The sequence below is a fragment of the Rhipicephalus microplus genome, chromosome 8 (genome assembly GCF_043290135.1).
Source record: "Rhipicephalus microplus isolate Deutch F79 chromosome 8, USDA_Rmic, whole genome shotgun sequence".
NCBI lineage: Eukaryota > Metazoa > Arthropoda > Arachnida > Ixodida > Ixodidae > Rhipicephalus > Rhipicephalus microplus.
The window spans coordinates 32,423,372-32,446,698 of record NC_134707.1 but is presented as its reverse complement, the minus strand read 5'-3'; the positions used below and the strand labels follow the sequence as shown (position 1 = coordinate 32,446,698).

The 23,327-nt window shown below is 47.9% G+C and overlaps 1 protein-coding gene across 3 annotated transcripts in view; it reads left to right on the top strand.

The window, feature by feature from the left end:
- Positions 1 to 23,327, top strand: part of LOC142768915 (uncharacterized) — a 105,009-nt gene that overhangs the window by 1,863 nt on the left and 79,819 nt on the right. For all 3 annotated transcript variants that reach the window (XR_012885545.1, XM_075871467.1, XM_075871466.1), the window contains exons 2-3: positions 4,665 to 4,798; positions 6,367 to 6,429. Coding sequence is in view for 2 of the 3 variants with exons in the window: in XM_075871467.1 (XP_075727582.1) it covers positions 4,665 to 4,798; positions 6,367 to 6,429 (197 nt within the window). In the remaining variant the exon portion in view is untranslated. The remainder of the gene's footprint in view (positions 1 to 4,664; positions 4,799 to 6,366; positions 6,430 to 23,327) is intronic.

The window sequence follows — 23,327 nt, the reverse complement described above, 5'->3', positions numbered from 1 at the left end:
TTTGCCGCTGCAGTTAATGCAGCGAGGGCACTTTGAAGGGCATGATCCGTTCGGGTGGCTGTCACCACAACGGAGGCAGTAGTCATAGCGCGAACAGGTGTTCGTGGCGTGGCCAAACTAGCCACCACAGGTGCACTGCAGGGCGGAGGAATCGGCCTGAGTTGCTTCAAGAGCATCTCGTCTGAGGAAACTGCAGCTCCGTCGAAGGTAACTGTGATGCACTTGCCACTGCATATACAAGGCACGACATGTACGGCCCATTCGAAGTTTGCAGCGATGTCTGCGCCGACCAAGTCCTCGCCGACCCTGTAGACTACGCCCACATAAATGTTGTCCACAAGGAGGCTGTCATCAAGAAGCTTGGGTTTTGCTCAGGTGTCACGTCCCCGGCTAAAAGATTTCGATGAAGTTTGACACAGATCCGCCTAGTGGCGGTGAATACGGACGAAAATTATACGTTGGCATCGACAGACACGGCAAGGAAATTTGGTTTCTTACCCACTGGTCTGTAAACTATCGTGCCACGACGCTTCCACACAGTTATGGGGGATGCAGGGGAGACAGACTCGGGCACAAAGGTTGTGTTGACTTCGGTGGCCTGGTTAAGAGAAAAGGTTGGAGAGAAGGAGAAGAGGCTTGGAGTGGTGATTTCATCTTGCGCGCTCGTCATTTCCGACGTTGTGGAGCACGAGGCTGATGTGTCCCGCTTCCTGGAGGAGCTCGAGGTGGACATTATGGTGGCCGCCAATTGGTTATTTCCACTCAAAAAGAGGTGCTCTGGGTAGAGCTGTCCTCTTGCGCGCCCGCGGGCGATAGTAGTGATTGAGTCACCGCGTCGGATTGACTTCAGATGGCACTTGTGGTGGTGACAACATTCGCTGATTTCGCCGGCTTTGGGCGGGCTTGCATGTCAGGTTCCTCCCGTATGGGTTCTGTCTGCTTTTTCCTCTCTCTCTTGGGAGCAGCTGCTTGCGTTCTATGTCTAAGCTGGGCAACAGCTTTGGTTCTCCGCTGCATTTGGTGTCATACAGTGCCGTCGAGACCTGCTTTCATGTGTGGCGGAAGTACAGAGTTTGAGTTCAGCTCCTTGGGAAAAACTTCAAGCCACCGGGTCTCCGTGTTTAGCCCTAAAAAGGGCTGCGCTTACGGAAGCCCAAAAAGAAAGTCCGAAAAAAAATAGTAGCCCTGAAGCTTCGCCTCTAGGAGCAGAACTCGATAGCGACATCGTGTTCCCAGGGCGTGTTTGGAACTTTTTCTTGTTCTTGTTCACCTATTGATCGTGGCGCATACCCACGATAAACTCTTAGTTTATGAAACCTTTTCGAATTTGCTATGCACCCACTAAACGTGGCCTTAAGGGAATGGGGTCAGTAGCCTGTGTGCCTTTTGTAGTGGGATACCAGCTTTCAACCATAGAGCCATCATGATAATCACATATTCTGACACCTGTCGGCAATGGACGCTTGTACAACGCATTATTACTGAAATATTTCATGTTGCCTTGTGAAGCATGTATACCAGACGCGTGTATTTGTGAAGCATGAAAGCTACTTTCACTGAATTTCCAAGCAGAGGATGCTCTTTTTAATGATTTCACAAGAAGAGACGTGTCTGGTGGTAAAACATCCGCTTGCCATGCAAACAACCCGGATTCGATTTCCAGTCGGACCCAAACAACCCTGGTTCAGTGTTCACTCTTCTCTAGGGTTCATTTATAAATTATTTATTTTATTTGTATGGTTCTCTATTTTTGGTGATGCATAAGCTGATGATTTTTCGCTCGCGACCAACGATGCTGACACCAACGCCAACACCGTTTTTTCAGCGAATCGACCTCTTTCTCGCTATCGCGTTAGAAAGAAACTAGGGCTGCGCAAGGAAAAAAAGGGTACTCTGACGGTGAAAGCTCAGACCGATCTCGGAATGCGAAGGCTGTAAAAGCTTGTTAAATGATAGTCGACGGATACATAAAAATTCGGGAGATCCCTAACTGTCGCCATTAAGAGTTGAACGTGATAGCGGCATCCTGTTTCTACTGCGCACTTCAAACACTTTATCGGCGAAATGTTTTCGAGCCTACTATGCATACACTCTGTGGCCTTGAGGGAATAGGCGCAGTAATGTGCGTACCTGTAGTTGGTGACCGACTTCAAGCCTGAATTCATTATGATAATCACTTGTTGGGACACCTATTGGTAGTGTATTAATGTAGCACCCGTTACTACTGCCAAATTTTATGTTTTATTTTGAAGAATGTACAAAGGACACGTGTGTTCTTAAGGCATGATTGTTATTTTCACTTCATTTGAAAGCAGAGGAAGTTTTTTTTTTACTGTATTCACAGCAGACGCATGTAAGTGTGGTTGAACACCCGCTTCCCACACAAACAAATCAGGTTTGATTCACACTCGGCCGCAGAATTTTATATTTATTTTATTGGCATCCTTCTTTATTTTTTGGTCATGCACAAGATTCAAATTTTTCGCTCACAACCAACAAAGCCTACGCCTAAATTTCTTTAAAACAATCCCGTTAATTATATCACGTTAAAATTGTTCTAATTATGCGGAGTTCTAATAAGCGGTTGGGCGCTAGTATGAAAAGACAACTATCATGCTGCATGAACAAAGCACAAAGAAGTTATCTCTGGATTTGTTACCGAGAGTTAGGCTCGTCTAAACGTTTGTTCCAAGTGATTTTATTTTGTTGTTACAGAGCTGTAACAACAAAAAAAGTTGATTGCCATGCAGCATCAACCTCATGAATATATTTGAGCACAGCCTTAGTGTCGTAACCTATGGTGCTCTTAAAACCTAAAACTGTTTAACTACTTGGTAGAGGTAAGAAAAACAAATTGAAAAACACATAACCTCTACATTGAATTCACTCGCATTTTCTTTGTAGCTACTTCAAAAGCATCGTTTGAAACTTGCGTAGGAGTTCCAAGTTATCATCCGAATTCGCATTTGCTGGAGTTATGTTGCTGTTCGGTTCTATTGAAGCTTGGTTTTGTTTGCTTTTACGACACATTGAGATCACTTTGGGCTGATTTCTGTGAGGAATCATCAAAATCAGTTGCACCACATTCGAATTTACTGTTGTGGTTACCCGCTCATTCAAATAATTTGCGCCCTTAGATTGCGCAGGGTTGCGCAGGGACGAGTGCACCTATTTGAGTTCGGAATCGATTGTTTTCTCGATTGAAAGCTGTCAAAATTAGCGCAATTTTACTTTTGAAATGTACATTACGAAAAGTATGCTAGTTTAATCGTACCCTGAAATGTAGCCTACGACGTCTCCCATAGTCATACGGTGATTTTGGGACGTTAATCCCGCATATGATCATCATAAGAATGTAGCCTACCTGCGATGCATAAGGAGCCTCAGAATATTATCTATGCCTGTAAGTTGACGATATAATATGGTACTTCCTGTCAACATCAAGACACTATTATTTCATTTACAACACTTTGCTGAACGACTAATTAGGGTATCACCCTAATTAGTCAGCTGTGGCATTTTAAGTAATGCCACGCCCTGAATGTCTCCAGGAGAAATTAAATATAAAATGCCAGGTGCAGATAAGCGAAATGAGTTGTACAATATCCGAAACTGATTGATTCTCCTCGAAGTTATTTAAAAATAAATCAAGAAACTGAATTTTATGATACGTGAAGCTATATGGTAGGTACAAAATATTTTAATACGATAAAGACTATGAACACTCTCGACGGGTTTTCGCCGTTCGGTCGGCATTGTCATTGACGTCGCCATCGCCGTCATGTTTTGCATTACGCCGTTCATTGTGTGTTCATTATTCTTTTTTAGCATTACCCCATTCATCGTGTGCTAACTACGGGCAAACACATGCGCTCGGTAGTGATGCAAGTGGCTAAAGCAAAGATCAAACTAACCGGCCCGATTTTATAACTTGGAGGACACATGTGATAACATTCCCCCGAATGTTCGCCCTGCTGAAAAATGCTTATGCCAAATGGGAACGCCCCGCACACCTTTAAAATTGTATTCACATGAAGAGCAAAAGCATAATTTCATGCTGGAGATTGTGTACTGCGTCACCATACGTCACCCAATCCTGCATTCATACTACGGTCCACGCGGAGCGACTCGGAGAATGACGGAAGCCAAAATCATAGTTAGAATCTTCGGGTATCAAGCGAGAAATTCTCGCTGGTCACGTGAAAGCTGCCCTTTCGTGTGAATGCTGGGTGCAGAGGGATCTGAATAACGTCACATGTCAATGACTAATTCAGCCGCGATAACGGCTGTTGTGTGAAAACAGCTTAATGAATGTGAAATGAATAGGAGAACCGAGGTGGGGGTCTCGCTCAAGTTGCAACTGTGAACTTTAATTTTAAAGACGTGGTCGCGATCGCTGGCGTTTGCGTTCTCGAGACAGGCGTCAGCAATGAGCCTGTATGCTCTTCTACGTTATGCACTCTCAACGTGAAGACACTGCGAAAAGAGCTTCCCTTCCTCGAGCGGTAACATTCTCTTACATCAGCGTTTCGTATAGTTACGTTGTATTGTATCCACAAGAGTCAGCTGTCAGCCTCACTTTGTATAATATTACAATTTCTAACGACGGCATTCATTGATTTTTCTTGTGATGAAACCTTGTTCTTTTTGTTGTCTCTTTTCAGAAAGCATTACAACAAAGAGAAGTGAAATATCGATCCGTCTCCACGCCCTATATGACACCGCTTTCAGTAAAGAGCATTACAAGATCTATAAAACATTGAACATAACAGGTTATTTCCAAACTCTATTCAGAAAGGTAAATCAGTTACAAAGTTTCTTACCACCGTTCTGTTGTATCAGTGGTTATTACATCTCGGTTTTGTTGCCTTAGCTCAAATTTGATGAAAAACCCCACCATGTGCCTTCGCTTTGTATAATGTACAATAATGTGTAAACAATGCAGATACAGCTAAACAGTTCAACTTTACTCCACTTCGTGACAAGATACAAGTGCCATAAATAGCTTGATGCACTAACTTAGCAGTAATCCTTGCTTGTCACAATAATCGCATAAGATGTGAAACAGTGCAACAGAAAACATTAAGGAATAAACGACACGCGAAGTATATAGGCAAAAATTTATATACTTAGTTTACTGTGCGACTTACTGCTCTGACAATACTGTCAAATGGCCTGTCTCTTGGAACGATAATGCGATGTCAGAGACAATCTTTGCAAGTTAGGCGTAGGAGATGGTATTACAAATTATTATGATGTTAATGGGAAGAAACAAGACTGAACGAAAAGGTAACTTGCCTTAGGCAGAGACCAACAGGCGACCTTCTAATAACGCATTATTCGAAGGTATTACGTTCGGTCCTTGCATGAGGCAAGTTATCTTGCCATCTACTTTTCTTTTTCCCACTTACTTTGCAATTACCTTTAATACATATGCTATACATTCCTTCGCATGCTTGTCTGTTATATCTCAATAATATTTAGTCTAACAAAAAAAAATAAACCCTAAGTTATACACTCAACCCGTTTGGTAGTTCTATTTGTAGTGAGCACCACTAAATATTGAAGTCTTTTTTCTAAACTCACAGGGCTGGAGTTTATTATTGCGTGGTTTTTGCTTTTCACCATTTCATGTATTTAGTAATATGGATATTTAAAGAAAGCTGCTAAGCAACAGCATTTCGCATAGCTTTTATTCTTAGCATATACATTATTGTTGAATATTGAGATCGTAGATTTATAATGCTACCTTTGTCCGCCTCTGCGCACTTTTCGCATGTCTATTTGCAAAGCACCGTACAGCGTTATCGCGATTGCAGGTGTGAAGTAATGTTTATTTTAGCGTTTCCTTGAAAAAGATGACGCCTACTTATGGGACATCCCAAGTACACACAACAATATTTCTGATTAGCGTTGCTCCAAAAGGAAGAAAAACAGCTGTACTCGTTTGCTACAAAAAAAGTAGAGTACGACAAAGTTAATGGCTGCGCTAAATTCAGCAGCAATTCGATGGAGGAGGAAATGTTGTAGGCCCATGTGCTCAGATTTGGGTGCACGTTATAGAACCCCTGGTGGTCGAATTTTCCGGAGCCTTCCACTACGGCGTCTCTCAAATCATATGTTGGCTTTGGGACGTTAAACTCTACATTTCAATCAATTAAATTCAACAACAAAATCTTGCTTGCATTTGCTGATCATTTGGTGAACTGGAAAGCATGGGCAACTTTACTTCTAAGTATTATTTAAAGTTAAATGGTTCCTCTAGTAAAATTTTCAGTAATTTTTATGAATCTCTTCAGTGAAACCAGAAAACGCCTTATGTAAATAGCATTTGCCTGTTTTGTAATATTCTTTACAATATCGCAGGTGGAAAACGCTTTTCCTGAATTATCTGCGCTGGTGAATATACAAGTAATGAACGCATCTGAGGTAAGCTCAATAAAAATTCAACGAAAACTAATGTGGCATCCAGTATCTGCTATCGGAATAAGTACCATGGTGGTTACTGCAAAAGACAGTGGATAAAGTACAAATTATGCTGGGTATGCTGGAAGCCATTATGGTCGTAGGGTACAGTGGCGGATGACATGGTGGAAATGATGGTGCAGAGTGCTAGCAAATAGGTAGATATATTGGTAGGATACTTCGCTCACTATCGTGCGAATGCTGAAAAGCCGCGAGGAAATGGTGGGGGAGGAAAACTTGGTGCATTATTATAAAAAGATATACCAAACTGTCATGGCCGCAACGACGTCATATCCGCGGGCATCAAAAGTGAAATTTCTTTTGCACTTAGGCTGTGACCATTAGCGTCACCTAGGTTATCCTCCCACATTTTGTTTTCGTGACATGACGCAGCGCCGCTACACAGTGGTCTTTGCATGACAATTATGTCTGTGCTGAAGCAGATGTTTTTTTTTATTTTGCAGACATTCATTGTGTGTTTTGTGATGTGGTCATTGACTTAAGCGAAACTTCTTGAAAGAATATTACGTGCGGTATGCGAAAAATCAGGGAGCAACGGCCACCAGTTTTTCCAAGTCCAATTCCTTTCTTGCTGAAAAAATCTGATTGGTCTTAGATTGCACCGTCCTAAATGCTTCCTTGCACCATCAATGAACAGCTTCGTAAAAGTTTCTTGAAACGCAGACTGCCGCAGCAAGAATCGAGGTGACAGTTTATGCGCATTAGGAACTCAGATCGACGGATGTCCACAAATGCAATTGTCAGCCGATGGCGACTCGCCGCGTCGATGGCGACTCGTCGCGACTGGCAGATCTCGCAAATTTACGCCACCAGCATGTTTTTTTAGAAAGGTAGATGGCTGTGAGTGCAGCTGTGCGCATGTTAAGCATAATTGTCATAGGCGAGCACATTGTTCTTTTTCATGGAAGGGGTGAAGGTTCTCTGCCTCACTCCGGTTCCCTGCCTCACTAGCAGGTCCTGGCAGGGAACCGGAGGCGCCCCCTTATATCCGCGAACCTGCGCATATTGTTGCCGTTTGCCAGCAATTCCGTCGCCAACCGAATCACTCGCTGGGCAAATTTTGCAGCTATCACCTGCTGCCACAGAGGCAAACCACAAAACAGGTTTTTCTTCTATCCCAGACATCTATTCGACCCCGCTCGACTCTCTCCACCTGCCGCTAGCCGGCACCAATTTGCCACGTTTTCATCAACATTTTGCCTAAAACTTCCGCCAAAACAGTGCTCGTTGTACACAGATACTTGGCTACTGTCACTGCTCTTAGTATAACCAAACTAAAAAATAATTGGGACTGAGAATCAATTGGGCGCGATAAGTTGTATTGGCTGATACTAACTTAGAATTTATTTTATGTCATTTGCTGACACAATATTGAGTTTAAGCCATAACTATTGCGCTCTTTTATGTTTTATCGAGATTGCAATTAGGTGAACACTCTCGGCTAGATTTTGCCGCTGGCGTCGGCGTCACTGAACCTGCATATATATTTAGATATATATATATATATAACGCTAGAAAGGCCCCACCGAGGCGGTCTACTGACTAAGGTACTCGCCTGCTGACCCGCAGGTCGCGGGATCCAACCTCTGCTGCGGCGGCTGCATTTCCGATGGAGACGGAAATGTTGTAGGCCCGTGTGCTCAGATTTGGATGCACGTTAAAGAACTCCAGGTGGTTGAAATTTCCGGAGCCCTCCACTACAGCGTCTCTCATAATCACAGGGTGGTTTCGGGACGTTGAACCCCACATATCAATCAGTAAATCGAAAACGCAAGAAAAAAATACAGAAGACTCTGGTGCGCGGTACTGAGGAGCATGTCCGTCAACGTGGAAATGGCAATCTACCACTTACCGCTTATGTTACCACTTACCACTGGTATATATAACACTTACCGCTGGTGATGGACTTCTCGGAGGGGAGCTATCGTGTTTTCAGCATTACCAGCAATATGGCGCAATGAGCGCGCGGTGGTGCGTGCTGTCAGCTCCCATGCGTACTTTGCCTTGCCAAGAGGAGTGGGTGGTGGTAAAGCCCCTGAACGCACACTCCTATCCCCTTAACTCGCGGTTGGGACCATTTATGTCTTTGCTGTTTTTGAGCTTACACCGGAACGACTCTGTTGTAGCTACTAAGCACACAAAGGTCACGGCGATCATTGCAAAGTCGCCGTTTGCGAAAAGAGCGCACTTTTCAGACACAGCGATGTAACTGAGACGCTTACTCGCGTTCATATGTACCTTGGAGTATGTTTCGTGCGTCAATTGTGTGGAGAAACGCGGGGCACGTTTCAATCTGCTTGCCATTCTGCTCTCCTCTCACCCCATTTATATCATATGGGTACCCACTCACGCGGATCATCCAGGCAACGAGGCGGCCAATTCTATCGCTCGCTATTTGGCCGACCGAGCAAGCCCGCCCCCTCCCAGGATGAATACGCGAGACGTGCTTCTCACGTACGACGACATCAAATTGCACTACCACCTCTCCCGCCTCACCTGTTCCCCCCACACCAATCCCTTTCTCAGCACAAACAACACCCGTGGAGCCAACTTCAGGTCCACAGCTTCCTTACTCCTCGACGCCTTGCCCTCTTCCACTCCGGAACGTACTCGCCGGCCTGCCGCTTATGTGGCTGCTGAATCACCAACAATGGGCACGCATTTTACTACGGTCCGGCTCACTTGCCCCTGCCTCTTGGCACCTCAGAAGTCCGCAGCAGTGGGATGCTGGTTTGTCCAGCACCAGGCCGTACCTGCAACTTCTGCTGAACCTTGGAGAGATACGTCACGGCTAGGCACTGCCTAGACGCCACAACCAGCAGCCTGAAGGCCGCCCACAACGCTGCTTTTTAATTTTTAAAATATTATTTTACTTTTTGGCCTTCTGACAAATAAAGTTTTTCACCACCACCACCACCATTCTGTACGTTACCTTCCAATATGTTGCTATCGCGTTCAGCTTCACCTTTGTGGCAAAGCTGTGACAATTGGGGGGGGGGGGGGCGAAGCTCCTTATGCCGTTGGTCGTGCGTCTGCGATATATGTAGTAGTAGTCGTAGTAGTAGGTAGCCACCTCCACGGCCGGACTAGAGGAGCGGCACACGCGCACCCTTTTCAGTTAATCATAACTATATAGATAGTTGTTTTTGATGAAATAACTTACAGAGACGAGTATTGGTGATTTAATCTCCAATAAATTTGCCTTGGATTAGATGCTTACTAAAAAACTGGAATCAGATGGACGCACTTCCAACAGTACTTCACCCGAAAAGGATTGCCACGTTAAACTCGCTGGGCATAACCTTCTTGGTTTTAGCAAGGTTTAGCGAGGGTTTGGCTGCAGTGCCATGGATATAGTGAAATAGCATATAACCAAAAACTAGACGAGTGAAAGCTGAGAAGTAGACACAAAGCGCAGACCGTAAAAAAGTTTGCAAGTGCCACCTTGCGTTTAGTCCTTGGAATGTCCGCTGGATGACGGTATTTCTGTATGCTGATTATATCATGAAAACATACGACATGGTGGTAGTTGGGGTGTTCACTAGATGAACGGACGGAACGACAGACAGACAGACAGACAGACAGACAGACAGACAGACAGACAGACAGACAGACAGACAGACAGACAGACAGACAGACAGACAGACAGACAGACAGACAGACAGATGCATGGACGGATGCACGAACGAACGGATGAATGAACGTGCGGACGCATGGACAAAATATGGACGCACGAACGATCGCACAGACGGACGCATGGAGAGACGGAAGCAAGAACGAACGAACGAATGGCCGCTTCGCCCCACTCATCATCATGCACTCTTTAGATATACTGTGACTAATTTTGTCAGAAATAACTAAAAATACTTCAGACACCTGCATAAGTAGAGTAATTCTTCATTGTTCAAAAAGAGGAAAGAAAACATGAAAGTTTGAAGGAAAAGGAAGGAAAATCATGAAGCACAATAACTGTCTCGATAAGGACGTCTCAAATGGAACACTCGCTTTGAATGGCAATAAAATTGATGGTTGGAAGTAACAGCAATGGGATAAATAAAATTAAAAAAACGGTACAAAGTTCTGACTCGCGGAGAAAAGCGCTGTATAACTGCGGTGAGTGGCTTAAAACACTCGCGTGGTTAGGTTTGAATCTTCAAGGAAGGCGACTCGAGGCGAAAGTGCAGCGCGGTGAAAATTCTCGTGGCCGGTAGGGCGGCGGAAGTCCTCAAACGCCGCAAAGGGTAGACCGACGCAGCGGTATAGTATGACGAGTCACTCCCGAGCTTCAGTAAGAAAAGGGCACTAGCAGACGACCACCTCGTCATAATTGACGTGGTTCGGTACAGCTGCACCACAGAGACGATGTTTACGTTACGAGGGCTAAACAAAACTGGACCTCAGAACTAAGAGGAGCACGTGATTGCAGCGGAAAATACAGAAGTAGATTGTGGAGGAGGGGGGCGTCCAGCTACGACCCGCGCGTCACTATGATAACGCGGTAGCTCACGATAAAGTTTCATACGAGCCGACTCAAATGACGTGGCGTAATCTGTTCGCGTAGTAGTGACGGAGTGTGCTCGCTTTGCGAGCATGTTGATTGCCTGCGATGCCTACGTGGATTGGGAGCCACTGCAAGGCAACAACAGAACCACTCGCGAAGCACCTGGAGTTTCCGAGCAACGTGCTGTGCGAGTGGTGGGCCGGAGTGTTCCTTCCTGAGCTGGCGCAGGGCACAAGGAAAACAGCAGTTAGCTGCAGAATCACCTGTTCGGCTGTGGTGAAAGAAGCAAGGTTACTCAGGCGTTGCTAGGTTTTAGTGCCGAACTCGAGGGTGATGCAGGCTGCAGCATCAGAATGGTCTTGTCAAACAGATGTCGGAAAATACGCGTTTCTTTCCGATGACGTTTTCAGTCATATGGGTGGGGGCATTCTGCGCGATGGCACAGTATCCAAGTGGCCTCCACTTGCGAAATCTCGGTGCTATTCCTCTAATAGGTGAGCCGCTGAGATGCATCTCAGTTGCTCTACATCTGATGTACGATGCCATTCACACCAAGAGCGCTGCGTGTTCACTTCAACTGAAGTACTCGTTGCAGCTCGGTGTGAGTGAAATCCTGCTCGCTAAGGGAGTGAACGTTAGCCGCAAGAGCAGGTTTGAGTGGCGGCAGGGGAGGGTCTGTGAGGGTCATTCAATGCATCGGGGCCTAAGCAGCAGGAGGAGGGAGCTTGAAGGAAGCGGCAATGAGCACAGCGTGCTTCAGGCACATGGTTCTACTCACCACGGTGGCGAGAAAAAGGAAGAGAGATCCTGGGGTTGATCACAACACTGTTGATGTGCCAGCTTCGCCGGTACTGTCACGGGTCTTGGAGGGAGGATCACACGCCCTTTCTTCCAGCTGCAGCCGTGAGCTGTTGAGTGTGTCGTCAGCACACGGCGTCCAACTAGTTGTACTCTGTCAAGGTGGCGGGGCTAAAGAGGGCAGTGCCCACCTGTGTGCACGCTACCGCCCTGCCCGGATGTTTAATACACTATAAGAATAGGGCGTTCCAGCGGAAACTACAGAGCCAGTGGTTGCACACTCGGCATGGTCCCTGATACGTGCAAAAACGTTCTCGCTCCACTGGAAACTCACGCAAAGCCCACCGCACGGCGTACTCGAGCACAGCACCATGGCTAGGTTGAGACAGCAAGAGTGCCGTCGGGTAGTGATCGGTCCTGGCCGTGTCAGAGTGTCACTTCTACTCGTAAAAGCAGCTTTCCGACGCAAGGGCCAGGTCAGTCACAGTGGCGCCACAGATGTGATGAATAAAAGTTGACTCCGCAGTGTTTACAACGAGAAGATCAGCCATCTGTACTATCGCTACGGAGAGGTGTTGACCAGTCACATTGGTGCTATAATGTCAACTCAGCTAACATGGCGCACGTGGATTCCCTGCACAATACTTGGTTGCATAACAGTGCAGCCGAAACAGGCGACAGAAACGCGTAGCTGGCCGCAGCGATAGGGAGAATATAAACACTCACGACGGAGGTGTCAATAACGTCAATATGAACTGTTCCAGCCACACTCACGAGTTTTACTGGTATAGCAGTCCGTAATATGAGTGCGTGAAGAAGCGTTGATAGAATGTAGAGGTTTGCGCACGGATTCTGGGGGAGGAGGTGAAAGGCATCATCCGGGCATAGCTCACTGGTGCAGCGTGACCAGGCACACTGCGTGGGGTTGTTGTGGCTGACGTATGCGGGCAACGATACCTCCTCCGTGCGAATATTCGTTTTCCAGGATGTGAAAGTCGCGTAGGAAAACATTCGCCGTAAGCATGGCTTGTCGGTGGCGTGGTTAGTTGCTGTTCCAGTACAATATGCATAGTCTAGTTCTCGGAGACGGTTACTCTTTATCCTGGGTTAGCGCCAATTGAGTGACCAGCGCTTCACTGCAGAATGAGCGAGTGGGGCAGTCGGAGTGCTGAACCTTCACTTCCGCTGTGAGCGCTGACACGAAGACTGAGATGGCAGAGCTTTTGTCGCTGGTCATGGCTGCTACCGGTACGGCTGCGTAAGTTAGCTATTGAGTGACTGGGCGGTAGTTTTGTTGTATTGCGCGGTTACCGCAACCGTTGGTGTCTGGTGCCCGCGGGAGGGTGAATGCTTCGCTACGCAAAATGGGCGTCATAGCCTTTTTGCACAGCTCAAAAACAAAACCTGGCTCTCGTGGGGCTCACCAAAATGCTTCCACAGACGGCTTAGATATCTCTATACGCTGACGATATCTGCATTTGGGCGTCCGGCGTGACACGGCCTCAAGTGCGCGCAAGTATACAGAAAGCGGCAACAATGACATCGACATACCTTCGCCAGCAAGGTTTGACTATCACCACAGAAAAATGCGCAGCGGTGGCGTTTACACGCAAACCGATGTCTTTCTACTGATTGTGCATCGATGGCAGATCAATCCCATATAAGAGCACTCATAGATTCTTAGGCGTCATCGTAGATCGTGACCTAACCTGGAGCCCACATGTCACATACCTGAAGAAAAAGCTCATTGGCATTGAGAATGTATTCAAGTTCGTCGCCGGATATCATGGGGCCCATCCGTGCACTCCATGTTGCAGCTGTACACAGCCCTCTTTCTCGGAACTCTCCGGTACAGCCTTCCTGTCCTGTCCAACACGTGCAAGACTAACATCCGTGCTTTGCAAAGCGTTCAAGCCCAAGGACTTCGGACATGCCTTGGCCTTCCAAGATGCTCATCGACAGTGTCAACTATTGTTATTGCACAAGAACAACCGGTCACAACGCACATCATTGTCGAGACGCTGAGAGCGCACATTCGGCATTTATCACGCCTACCGTCACATCATTTAGCGTGTTTGACAGCTCGGAGGCCCCATTCTTCGTACTGCGGTATCGTGAAAAATCATCAGGACGCATTACCGGCCGGCTTCAACTTGCGATGCATGCAGAAGCGGCGTTATGGAGTCTCCATCAACCTGACGTGCACTTATCAGTTCCTGGAATCGTTAAGAAGGCAGGCACGTCTCCGCTAGCCCCGAAGCAATTGACTTTGCGTCTGTTGAACGAAAGGTACTTTGACCATATTCATGTTTACACCGATGGCTTCACTAATTCTAACAGCTATACAGGAACAGTGGTTGTTCCATCTGATAATGTATTGCTTTAATACAAGCTTTCTCACAACACGACGTCGACAGCAGCAGAGCTCGCAGCACTTCAAGGTGAAGTAAAGGAAATTCTTCACCAGCAACCTAACCAATGGGCCATCTTTTGCGACTCCAGGTCAGCCTTACAGTCACTACGGTTTGTTATGCAGCACGGGTTACATGAACAATCAGTATATCAGATAAGGCACGACTACCACGAAGCGCTCGCGGAAGGTCATGATATTGTATTTCAGTGGTTGCCGAGTCATTGCGGAATCGTCGGCAATGACCGCGCGGAGGAAGCTGCTCGATCGGCTCATGACCAAGACGAGCGCACGCCCATACCACTCTTGAGAACGGACGCTGCAAGGCTACTACAATCACTTGCTCGCCGTATATCTCTCCTACAATGGAATACGCAGGGTTTCTCCAACACGCACCTGTATTCGATCGACCCAAACTTGCAACTTCGTTTGCCATCCGGGCTCCCACGATGCGCTGAAACTTTACTGTGTCGCATGAGGTTGGGCGTGGCATTTACGAATTCGTACTCTCGTCACCTTGGAATGGCGAGCACTTCGGCATGCAACATCTGCGACTGCGAGGAAACGCTTGAGCACATTCTATGTTATTGCCCAGCATACCAGACCGAATGACGTATTATGGAAGCCAAGCTCTGTCAGCTGGATTCACGGCCGATTACAGAAGAGAAGATCCTGGGACCTTGGCCGACGACTTCCCATACGCGCAAAGCCACGAAAGCCCTCTTGTGCTTTTTAAGGACCACCAAACTTCACGACCGCTTGTGAAAGAACTGTGCGAGGCCATGCTGTGTAGTCTCGAGCTGACTATTTATGCTTCTCTTTCTTACTCCTCTTCTTTTCTGTTTCTTTGCGTTCTATTATTCTCCTTTTCCCCCACCTCAAGCGTAGGGTAGCCAACCGAGCCAAGCTTGGCTAACCTCCCTGCCTTTCATCTCTATTTATCTCTCTCTCTCTCAAAAGCAAAATGCTCCACCCGCCAATGAGGGCGGTGCGGTTCTTTGACAAGGTGTTTTGCACCACAGAACAACCACTTTGACTGCTCATCCGCGCATTCAGCCATGGAGTGGGGCACTTTACATCGCACACATCGCCTGGTGTGCTTGCACGTTACGTCAATGAAGCCGTAGGCGGCACAGCGGGTGCACTGAGTGGGGTGCGGCCATAAGGCGTGCACATTGCGGCAATGTTTTTAGAGTTCAATGTCAGTGGGGGGCTTGGACCCCTATTAACTTCACAAGAATTGTGTAGCAAGAACAGCTTAATTCGGGAAGTTGGTTTTTCATGGTTGTATTTTAGTAACATTGCGACAACAGTAGGAAGATACAACGCTCTTTCTTGTTCATTTATTTCTCTTCCTACCATAGTCGCGCTGTTAATACAAAAGTCACAAGAATGTTCCGCCTAGTACAGAAGCACTCCTTGATGGGCATCTGCAACCTAACGTTTGCTATGATGTCTTTCTTACCTATAGAAGGGTCCATGTTTTACGGTACCCCATCAAGTGTTGCTGGTCATATTCTTTGCTCGTACTGGGAAGCCGGAGATGTCGTTAATAATGACGAGGATGGTGAAGGGTGTGTCTGGCGCCCCATCGTCCACGACCACATTGCGCTGAAAGGTAAATCTTAGAGCCACATTTATATAAACTAGAGTAAGAGAGGCAGAGATGGTTTCACGGGTGACAGGCCGGAAGAATGCCTTCCTCTCAGCAAATCGAAAGGGGACAGTGTCTATATGTTTCATTGTAGGTACCCGCTTTGCTTGAGCAGCGGCTAGGGCAGCTTTTTCATCATGCTTGGATCGGGGGGCCCATGATTGAAACGCGAAGAACGCATTGTACTGCTCCATTCGGGACACCTGTTGATGGTTGAGAAGGGGTGCTGAGCTGCTGGTTGGCCAAGACGCCCCTCTGCTGAGAAGGACGCTTAGAGAGCGCGCCGGGAGATGGGGTTACGGCTGTTTCTGATATGCCAGCGACGTCGGAGGCTGTAAAGGAGGGGGCAGGCCTGAAACCTGTTGCGCTGCTCTCCGTGGCGGAGGTGGAGGGAGAAGAGGAAGGGGCTGTGTCAAGACACGAAGTGTGGAGGTGTTTTTCTTTGAAGTTGTGGTAGTTGAGGGCGATAACCCTTCCATGCCTGTCTCAGGAATGTTGCCAGTACTGGGAAGGGGTGAGCAAAACTAAGAAAGGGCGATTTTCTAGTGGGTCTGAAGGTGTAGGCTCAAGTAGCTAGAAATGCCCAGAAATAATGTGGCGGTCTTGTGAGTCAGACGAAGGTAAGATGGCTGTGGCTGAATTTATAAAAGTTTACTCACTACTACAAATGATGCCAAGCGCCGGGGCTGGTTGGCAAAGCTGATCAAGCATTCACGGTGTATGTGTTTTCGCCTAATAATGGGCCCACTTGCGTGGTTGTGCTGTGCTTTTTATAACTAAAAACAGGTGTCTTCGATACCTGTGAATCAGAGACTCGGGAAATTTAGACCACCTGGGATTCTTTACCATGCGCCCAAATCTGAGCACGCGGGCCTACAGCATATCCGCCTCCATCGAAAATGCAGCGGCCGCAGCCGAGATTTGGTCTCACGACTCGCTGGTCAACAGCCGAAGTACCTTATCCACTAGAATACCGCAGCAGAGCCTGTCTAGACAAGATGTGGAGGCATCGCTCAACAAGTATGACCATGTATGCGTTTACAACTGCAACGAGACATAGAATATATCACGCATCCAGTCTTAGGTACCTCAAAAAGCCAAGCCATGGCTTCCAAACCACAAGAGCAACTTCCGTGATTTGACTTCCTTGAAGGACCAGGTATGGCGGGTTTTCGGCACACTGACCGTTCGTTCGAAACGCGTCCAACAGTATGGCGAGTCTTACACTTAGCATGTTGAAGGTGTGCTTGCCCTTTGCCGCCTCTACGAAGACGCAAGCCGGAAGCTGATTGTGTATGACACCTTCTGTAGAGTATTGGACTTGCTGCATTCAATGCCCTCACCGGGTTTCGACGTCGTCTCTACGTAGCAGTGGGTTGATATACTACCACAATCAATCCGCCTGCGACCCTACTTTTCCGAAAAACTCTTTGCAAACAATGTGCAACTTCTATCGATCATTCGAGTCAAAACCCGTGAGGACTTTCAAGCCAATGCTTCATCACCTTGCAATAATGCTCCCACTCAACCCGTCTCTACCAATTTCCGTGGAATCATTTTGAGAGACAACTTCGGCCTAATTTTGGAACGTCCACTACACCAATTCTCCACAATGCCCGCAAGAGACTTCGTACGCACATATCGCTGAAATGCAACCCTCATCGTCTCCTGTCATACCACCTGTTCCTGATAATGATCACCTAACACCTCTGAATTCTCACGCGCGGAACCAATCCTATAATTCTGCCCGGTGTACCTCATGGCCTATCTGGTGTTTCTGTGGGATTCGGGGACACATTTCTCGGGTTCGCCACTGCCCCCAGCAAAACAAACGTCGTGGTTATGCCGCTTCTGAACACGGCTAGCCATTTCCTCAGAGTTACCACACTTAAGTTGACAATTCAGCCACTTAACGATATCTGCCTGTGGTACACATTCTCAAAACAACTACCACTGCACGCGGTTCTCATCCAAGCTGTTCATCGCCACTCCAGCGCTCTGTGTCACACCTTAAGCCTGTTTTTTCCCGCTGGCGTGCGACCGGAAAACTAAACAGTGCAGTTTGTGGAGGGAGACTGCGTCACCGCAAAATAATAAAACTCCTTCTGAATTACCGTCAAATATGTTATTGGTGACTGTACAAGCTGTGAAGGAGTTGGCTACAATAGACACGGGGGCAACTATTTCTTTAATGCATGTGGACATATGTTCTCGTTTACGAAACGTGAAAACGCCCTAACTTCAGTCGTCCTTGATTGGTGCCAATGGAGCTGTGGTACCCTGATGTAGAGCTCATTTCTTCATTGACGGTATTCGTCATCACCTAGGTTTCGGCAGTTCCCTTTTGTGTGCTCAAGAACTAATTTAAATTTGGGTCTTTTCTCGTCAGCATCTGTTTTAATTTCTTGTCGCCAACATGTAGTGCAGATGACAGAAACTAACCACTGCAGCAAACAGGTCGACGCGAAACGACTGCGCTTCCTATTCCGTACAGCCCCCGAGTCAGGAGCAACTCATGAACATCACTTCGATGTATATTGTCGATGGTGGTGAATTTATCACTCCTTACGGCCAACGTCTAGCTCTTTCTATTGTCATCCCCTCCAGCCCGGTTTGGTTCGAAGGTGGTGCGGCGGCCATTTTCATCCTGAGCAGTGTAGTGAAGAGGAATGCCCACTACTGCAGCGGCATCGACATGTTGAGCGCGAGGTGCGAGCTCAGGCTGCCTGGTTGCTGCTGCGACGCTGCCCGTATACTGTACCGACGCCGCCACCGCGGTTGACCTTGCATTTACATTATATTTTGGTGGAGGTGCTGGGTACGTCAGGCCTAGTAGTCTGCGGCGAAGAAGCACAAGTCACTCCGGCGACTTCGTGTTTGGTGGAAGGACCAGTCGACATATCGAAAATTGCAGAAGGGTCGAGACTGTAAACCCACCCGACGCACTCACCCCGAAGTAGTGTTACAGGACATAACAAGAGGTCCGAGATGAGCAGTCTGCTGACGCCGTCATAAAGTTCTAGAAGGGCATAAGGTAGCGGCGAACACTTGCGGCGAACGAAAAGGGCAGATGGCGTGAAAAGGGCACTCGACTCGGCGAGCGAGTTGCAAGATACCATGGTAAGAGCGAAAGAGTGCGGCAGTATGATGACGTCTTCAGCAACAAATGGTTTGTCCCCGGTTTCAAGAGCATCATTTAACGGAGCGTCGCCAAACACTTCAAATTCTACCTCAGCGCGAGAGCAGTCGATGACAGCCTTATAGCGGAGAGAAAGTGCCAACCCAAAATGAGATCATGGGAGCAGGAATCTAAAACTAGAAATTCAACGACATAGATGAGGCCATCAATCGCGATGCGAGCAGTACAGGCAGTGGCAGGCGTGACGTGCTCTGCGCTGGCTGTACGAAGTGATATACTTGCTATTGGCGCAATAAATTTTTTGAGCAAGCGGCATAATCTGGCACTGATCACTGAAACTGCGGCACCAGTGTCGACAAGAGCGAGTGCAGCGACGCCGTCCCCATATACGTCGAGAACATTCGTTGGGGAAGAGAGAGGCCTTGGTCTTTTCGCGGGCGACGCAGTTCCTGCCTCTGCAACTGCGGCAATCAGTTTTTCCGCTCCGGCGATGAAGGACGACGGCACATCGGGGATGGTGAGCGACGGTTAACAGGAGGGCGGCGGTCGGCGTACGATGAGATCTGGTCAAGAGGCTGAGATCCTGTGAACGAAGGGCGCGGTGACACATAAGGGGCAGGTTCGAAGCTCTCGTGGTAGCTCTGGTGGTAGATAGGAACGCGTCGATGGCAGTATCGCGCTATGTGGCCAGGTAGGCCACAGGCAAAGCATATTGGCCGATTGTCGACTGTACGCCATTGTCCACTACTCTGGAGGGACCTTGGCTGAGCGAACCGAGGAGTACGTCGCGGTGGCATGGCTGATTGCCGCGACGTAAAAGTCTGAAGAGGTGGTCGAGCGGCCACCTCAGCATAGGTTAGAGGTGCAGTTACCTCGGCACAGACAACGGGGGTCGGCAACGGTAAAGCGTCACGGGCAGATGGCAGAGCCGCGCAAAGTTGCTCCTGGATGGCCTCGCGAAGGTTTTCTGGAAGAGGTGACTGTGGTTGGCCGACTGTCGACAGGAGCGATAGCTGACGAGCGACTTCAGCACGAACAAACTCCTTGACCTGCGATAGCAGGGACTCAAGGTCAGAGGTGATGGTTAGGCTTGAGAGGGTGTCATCCGCGACGTTAGGGCGTCGCGTGAGAAGACGCTGTCGTCGGAGCTCGTCGAAACTCTGACACAACTAGGTGAGCTCAGAGGCAGTGACAGGGTTCTTCAAGAGCAGCATTTGAAAGGCGTCGTCGGAAATGCCTTTCATGATGCGTCGTACCTTGTCAGTTTCCGCCATCGTCGGGTCGACACGCCGGCAGAGGTCGAGGATGTCCTCGATGTAGCTAGTGAATGTTTCACCATTTTTTTGGACCGGCTTCGTAGACGTTGTTCTGCACGAAGTTTCCGCACACCAGAGCGTCCAAAAACATCTGCGATGCAGGCTTTGAAGGTCGTCCAAGCGGGGATATCCACCTCATGGTTTCTGTACCATAGCTTGGCAACATCCGTTAAATAAAACATCACGGTACCAAGCTTCGCGGAATCGTCCCATTTGTTAGTAGCACTGGCTCGTTCATAAGATTCCAGCCAATCCTCAACGTCTTTCTCATCGGTGCCGCAGAAGATGTCTGCCGTGCTGAGGAATGCCGTAAGCTCGCCCAGTCGCTTACAACCATCGACCAATGAAGACAAAAATCTCGACGTGTCGATAACTAGCCGTACCCTAACCTTGTCCCGGACACTCTTGTGTGGCTTTGGGTTCCCGCTGTTTCTACAGGCCTTTCCTCGAAGCTTGTTTCAAAATACCAAGGACCCTACCGCATTGTCTCGCAGACTTCACCTGTTAATTACATCGTCAAACCCGTTACGCCATCCACAGACCAGCGCTTTCGAGGTCATGAAACCGTTCACGTACAGCGGTTGAAACCTTATTACAATCCCCTCGTACTCTGTTCTCCGTGAGTCGCCAGGATGGCTCCTTTTCCGACGGGGGACGAAATGTAGTGAAGAAGAGCGCCCACTACTGCAGCGACATCGACACGTTGAGCGCGAGGCGCCAGGTGAGGCTGCCTGGTTGCTGCTGCGACGCTGCCCGTATACTCGGCCTGCTCTTGCTGCTTCTGTACCGACGCCGCTACCGCTGTTGACCTTGCATTTACATTATAGCACCAATGTTGAGACTACCTTTCCACCCCAAGGTTCCGTGGTGCTCTTCTATGTGGATACTCAACAGGTTTCTACGATCGCTTTATATCTCGTTGGCTCAGGCTAAACAGGACAGGTCTATTACTTTCTCTACCTTTCCTACCGGGATAAATCTCCGCTTTTCTGCTCCCCAGGGTGAGACGTTCTTCAAATTGCTCATGAAACACCAGGCTACTTTCGAGGCCAATGCTTCGGCATTCGGACAGACCACAATTGCGTCTCGTCATATCGACATGGTTCTCCTCGAGAGCAAACGCCTCGAGGAGAACGTGACCAACATGCTCAAAAGAAACGTCATAACACCCTCTTGCCAGCTCTTGGTCATCACCCGTTGTTTTGGTGCGAAAGAAGGATGAATCGGTACAATTTTTTGTTGACTACTGCGCTTAACACAATTATCCCAAAGGAAGATGCTCTTGACTCGTTGCAAGGCGCAATACTTCATCCACCCTTCACCTTGGCTGCAGGGATTGGCAACGTCCAAGTGAAGCAGCGGACAAAGCCGCCTTTTCCATGCCGGACGGTCTTCACAAGTTTAACGCCGAAACCTTCGGCCTATGTAATGCCCCACAACTATTGACGTAATGATCGACACTGCTCTTCTCGGCCACAATTGGAAAACTTGTCTATATAATGTCGGGGTACTAACGCCTCCTGTGTAGTAATTTGCGCCCCATCGCGCACATGTCTCGCATATAAGCCGCATTCAGGTGTCGCAGTTATCGAGCAATACGTGGCGTTATACTCGCGAGCGTTTATTACCACCACCATCATTATGATTAGAACAGTAGCCCCGGCGGTGACGCCTGGTGTCAAGCCTGGGTGGCGGCACGGGGGAGATTAGGGGGGCTCTTTGGCATGTGGCGGTTTTGTGGTTGGCTCTGACGGCGGTGCGTGGTAGACGACACCACGGGTCGTCTGTTGTGGCCGTCGTGGTGTGTCAAGTGTTGGCGACGTAACCTAGGATTCGTCATGTTGAGTGTTGCGTAATCGGCTTTTTGCGTGTAAGGCTCTTTTAGCGCTTTGATAACGATTGACGTTGCATTAGTTCGGCTGACGATATTATCCTTCTAAAAGTGTTTTAATAAATGTGTGTTGTTCTGGTTTGGTCCGACCACGTCTACTGTGTCCATTCACTTCAAGAGCGCGGTGCACTCCACGTGAAGACCCCACAGGTATTAGGATGACATTGTCGTCTTTTCCTTCACTTTTATTGGCCATCTGCAACGCCTAGAGTAATCGCTTCACACGCCTCGCAAATGCTTGGCTTCAACTTAACACAAATAAGCGCTACTTCGGTAACACATCTATCAAATTTCTGGAATATCTTGTTAGCAAATGTGGCATCCAGACCGATGCCAACAAAGTTTCCGCAGTTCTCAATTTTCCTTGCCCGATCACACAAAAAACTGTGCAGCCTCCTCCGTTTCGCATAATACTTTCAACACTTTATCCGCAGCATTGCAAGCGTTGCCGCTCTGCTCCACCAGCTTCTTGTTAGTATCGGTCTCTTCGATTGGGATGACCAGTGCGAAGCAGCATTCGAAGAACTCAAGCGCGCTCTCACATCCCCGCTACTTCTGAACTTCTTGGAGGACAATGCACCTACGTTGCTACATACCGATACCAACGGGCAGGAAATCGGCGGCGTACTTCTTCAGAGCAACCATGACTTACGCGAGAACGTTGTCGCTTATGGAAGCCACACTCTCACTTCTGCAGAAAAGAAATACTTGATAACTGAACAAGAACGCTTTGTTTTTGTCTGGTCCACCCAGAAATTCCGTCCGAACTTGCACAGTCAACATTTCACTATTTTCACGCTTTATGCTGATTGTCGAAAACAAAGAACTTGTCGGGACGCTGTGGCCAATGTATTTTTCGATTACAAGTGTACTTTCCTAACGTCATTTACAAGACTGGAAGAGACAAGCAAGACGCCGGCGCTCTGCCAACAGGTCCTTTGCCACCATCATCGAGGTGCGTCACGTCGGCTTGTAAGATCGGTTAAATTGAGGACAGCTCATCAGTTACATCTATTTATTTTCTTACTTCATCGACCCGTTCTTCAGAGCTGGCCACTCGTCAGCAAACCGATTCTTATTGCAGTTGCATCATCTGTCACCTAATCGGTGCTTCAGCTTCCGGTAACGCCAG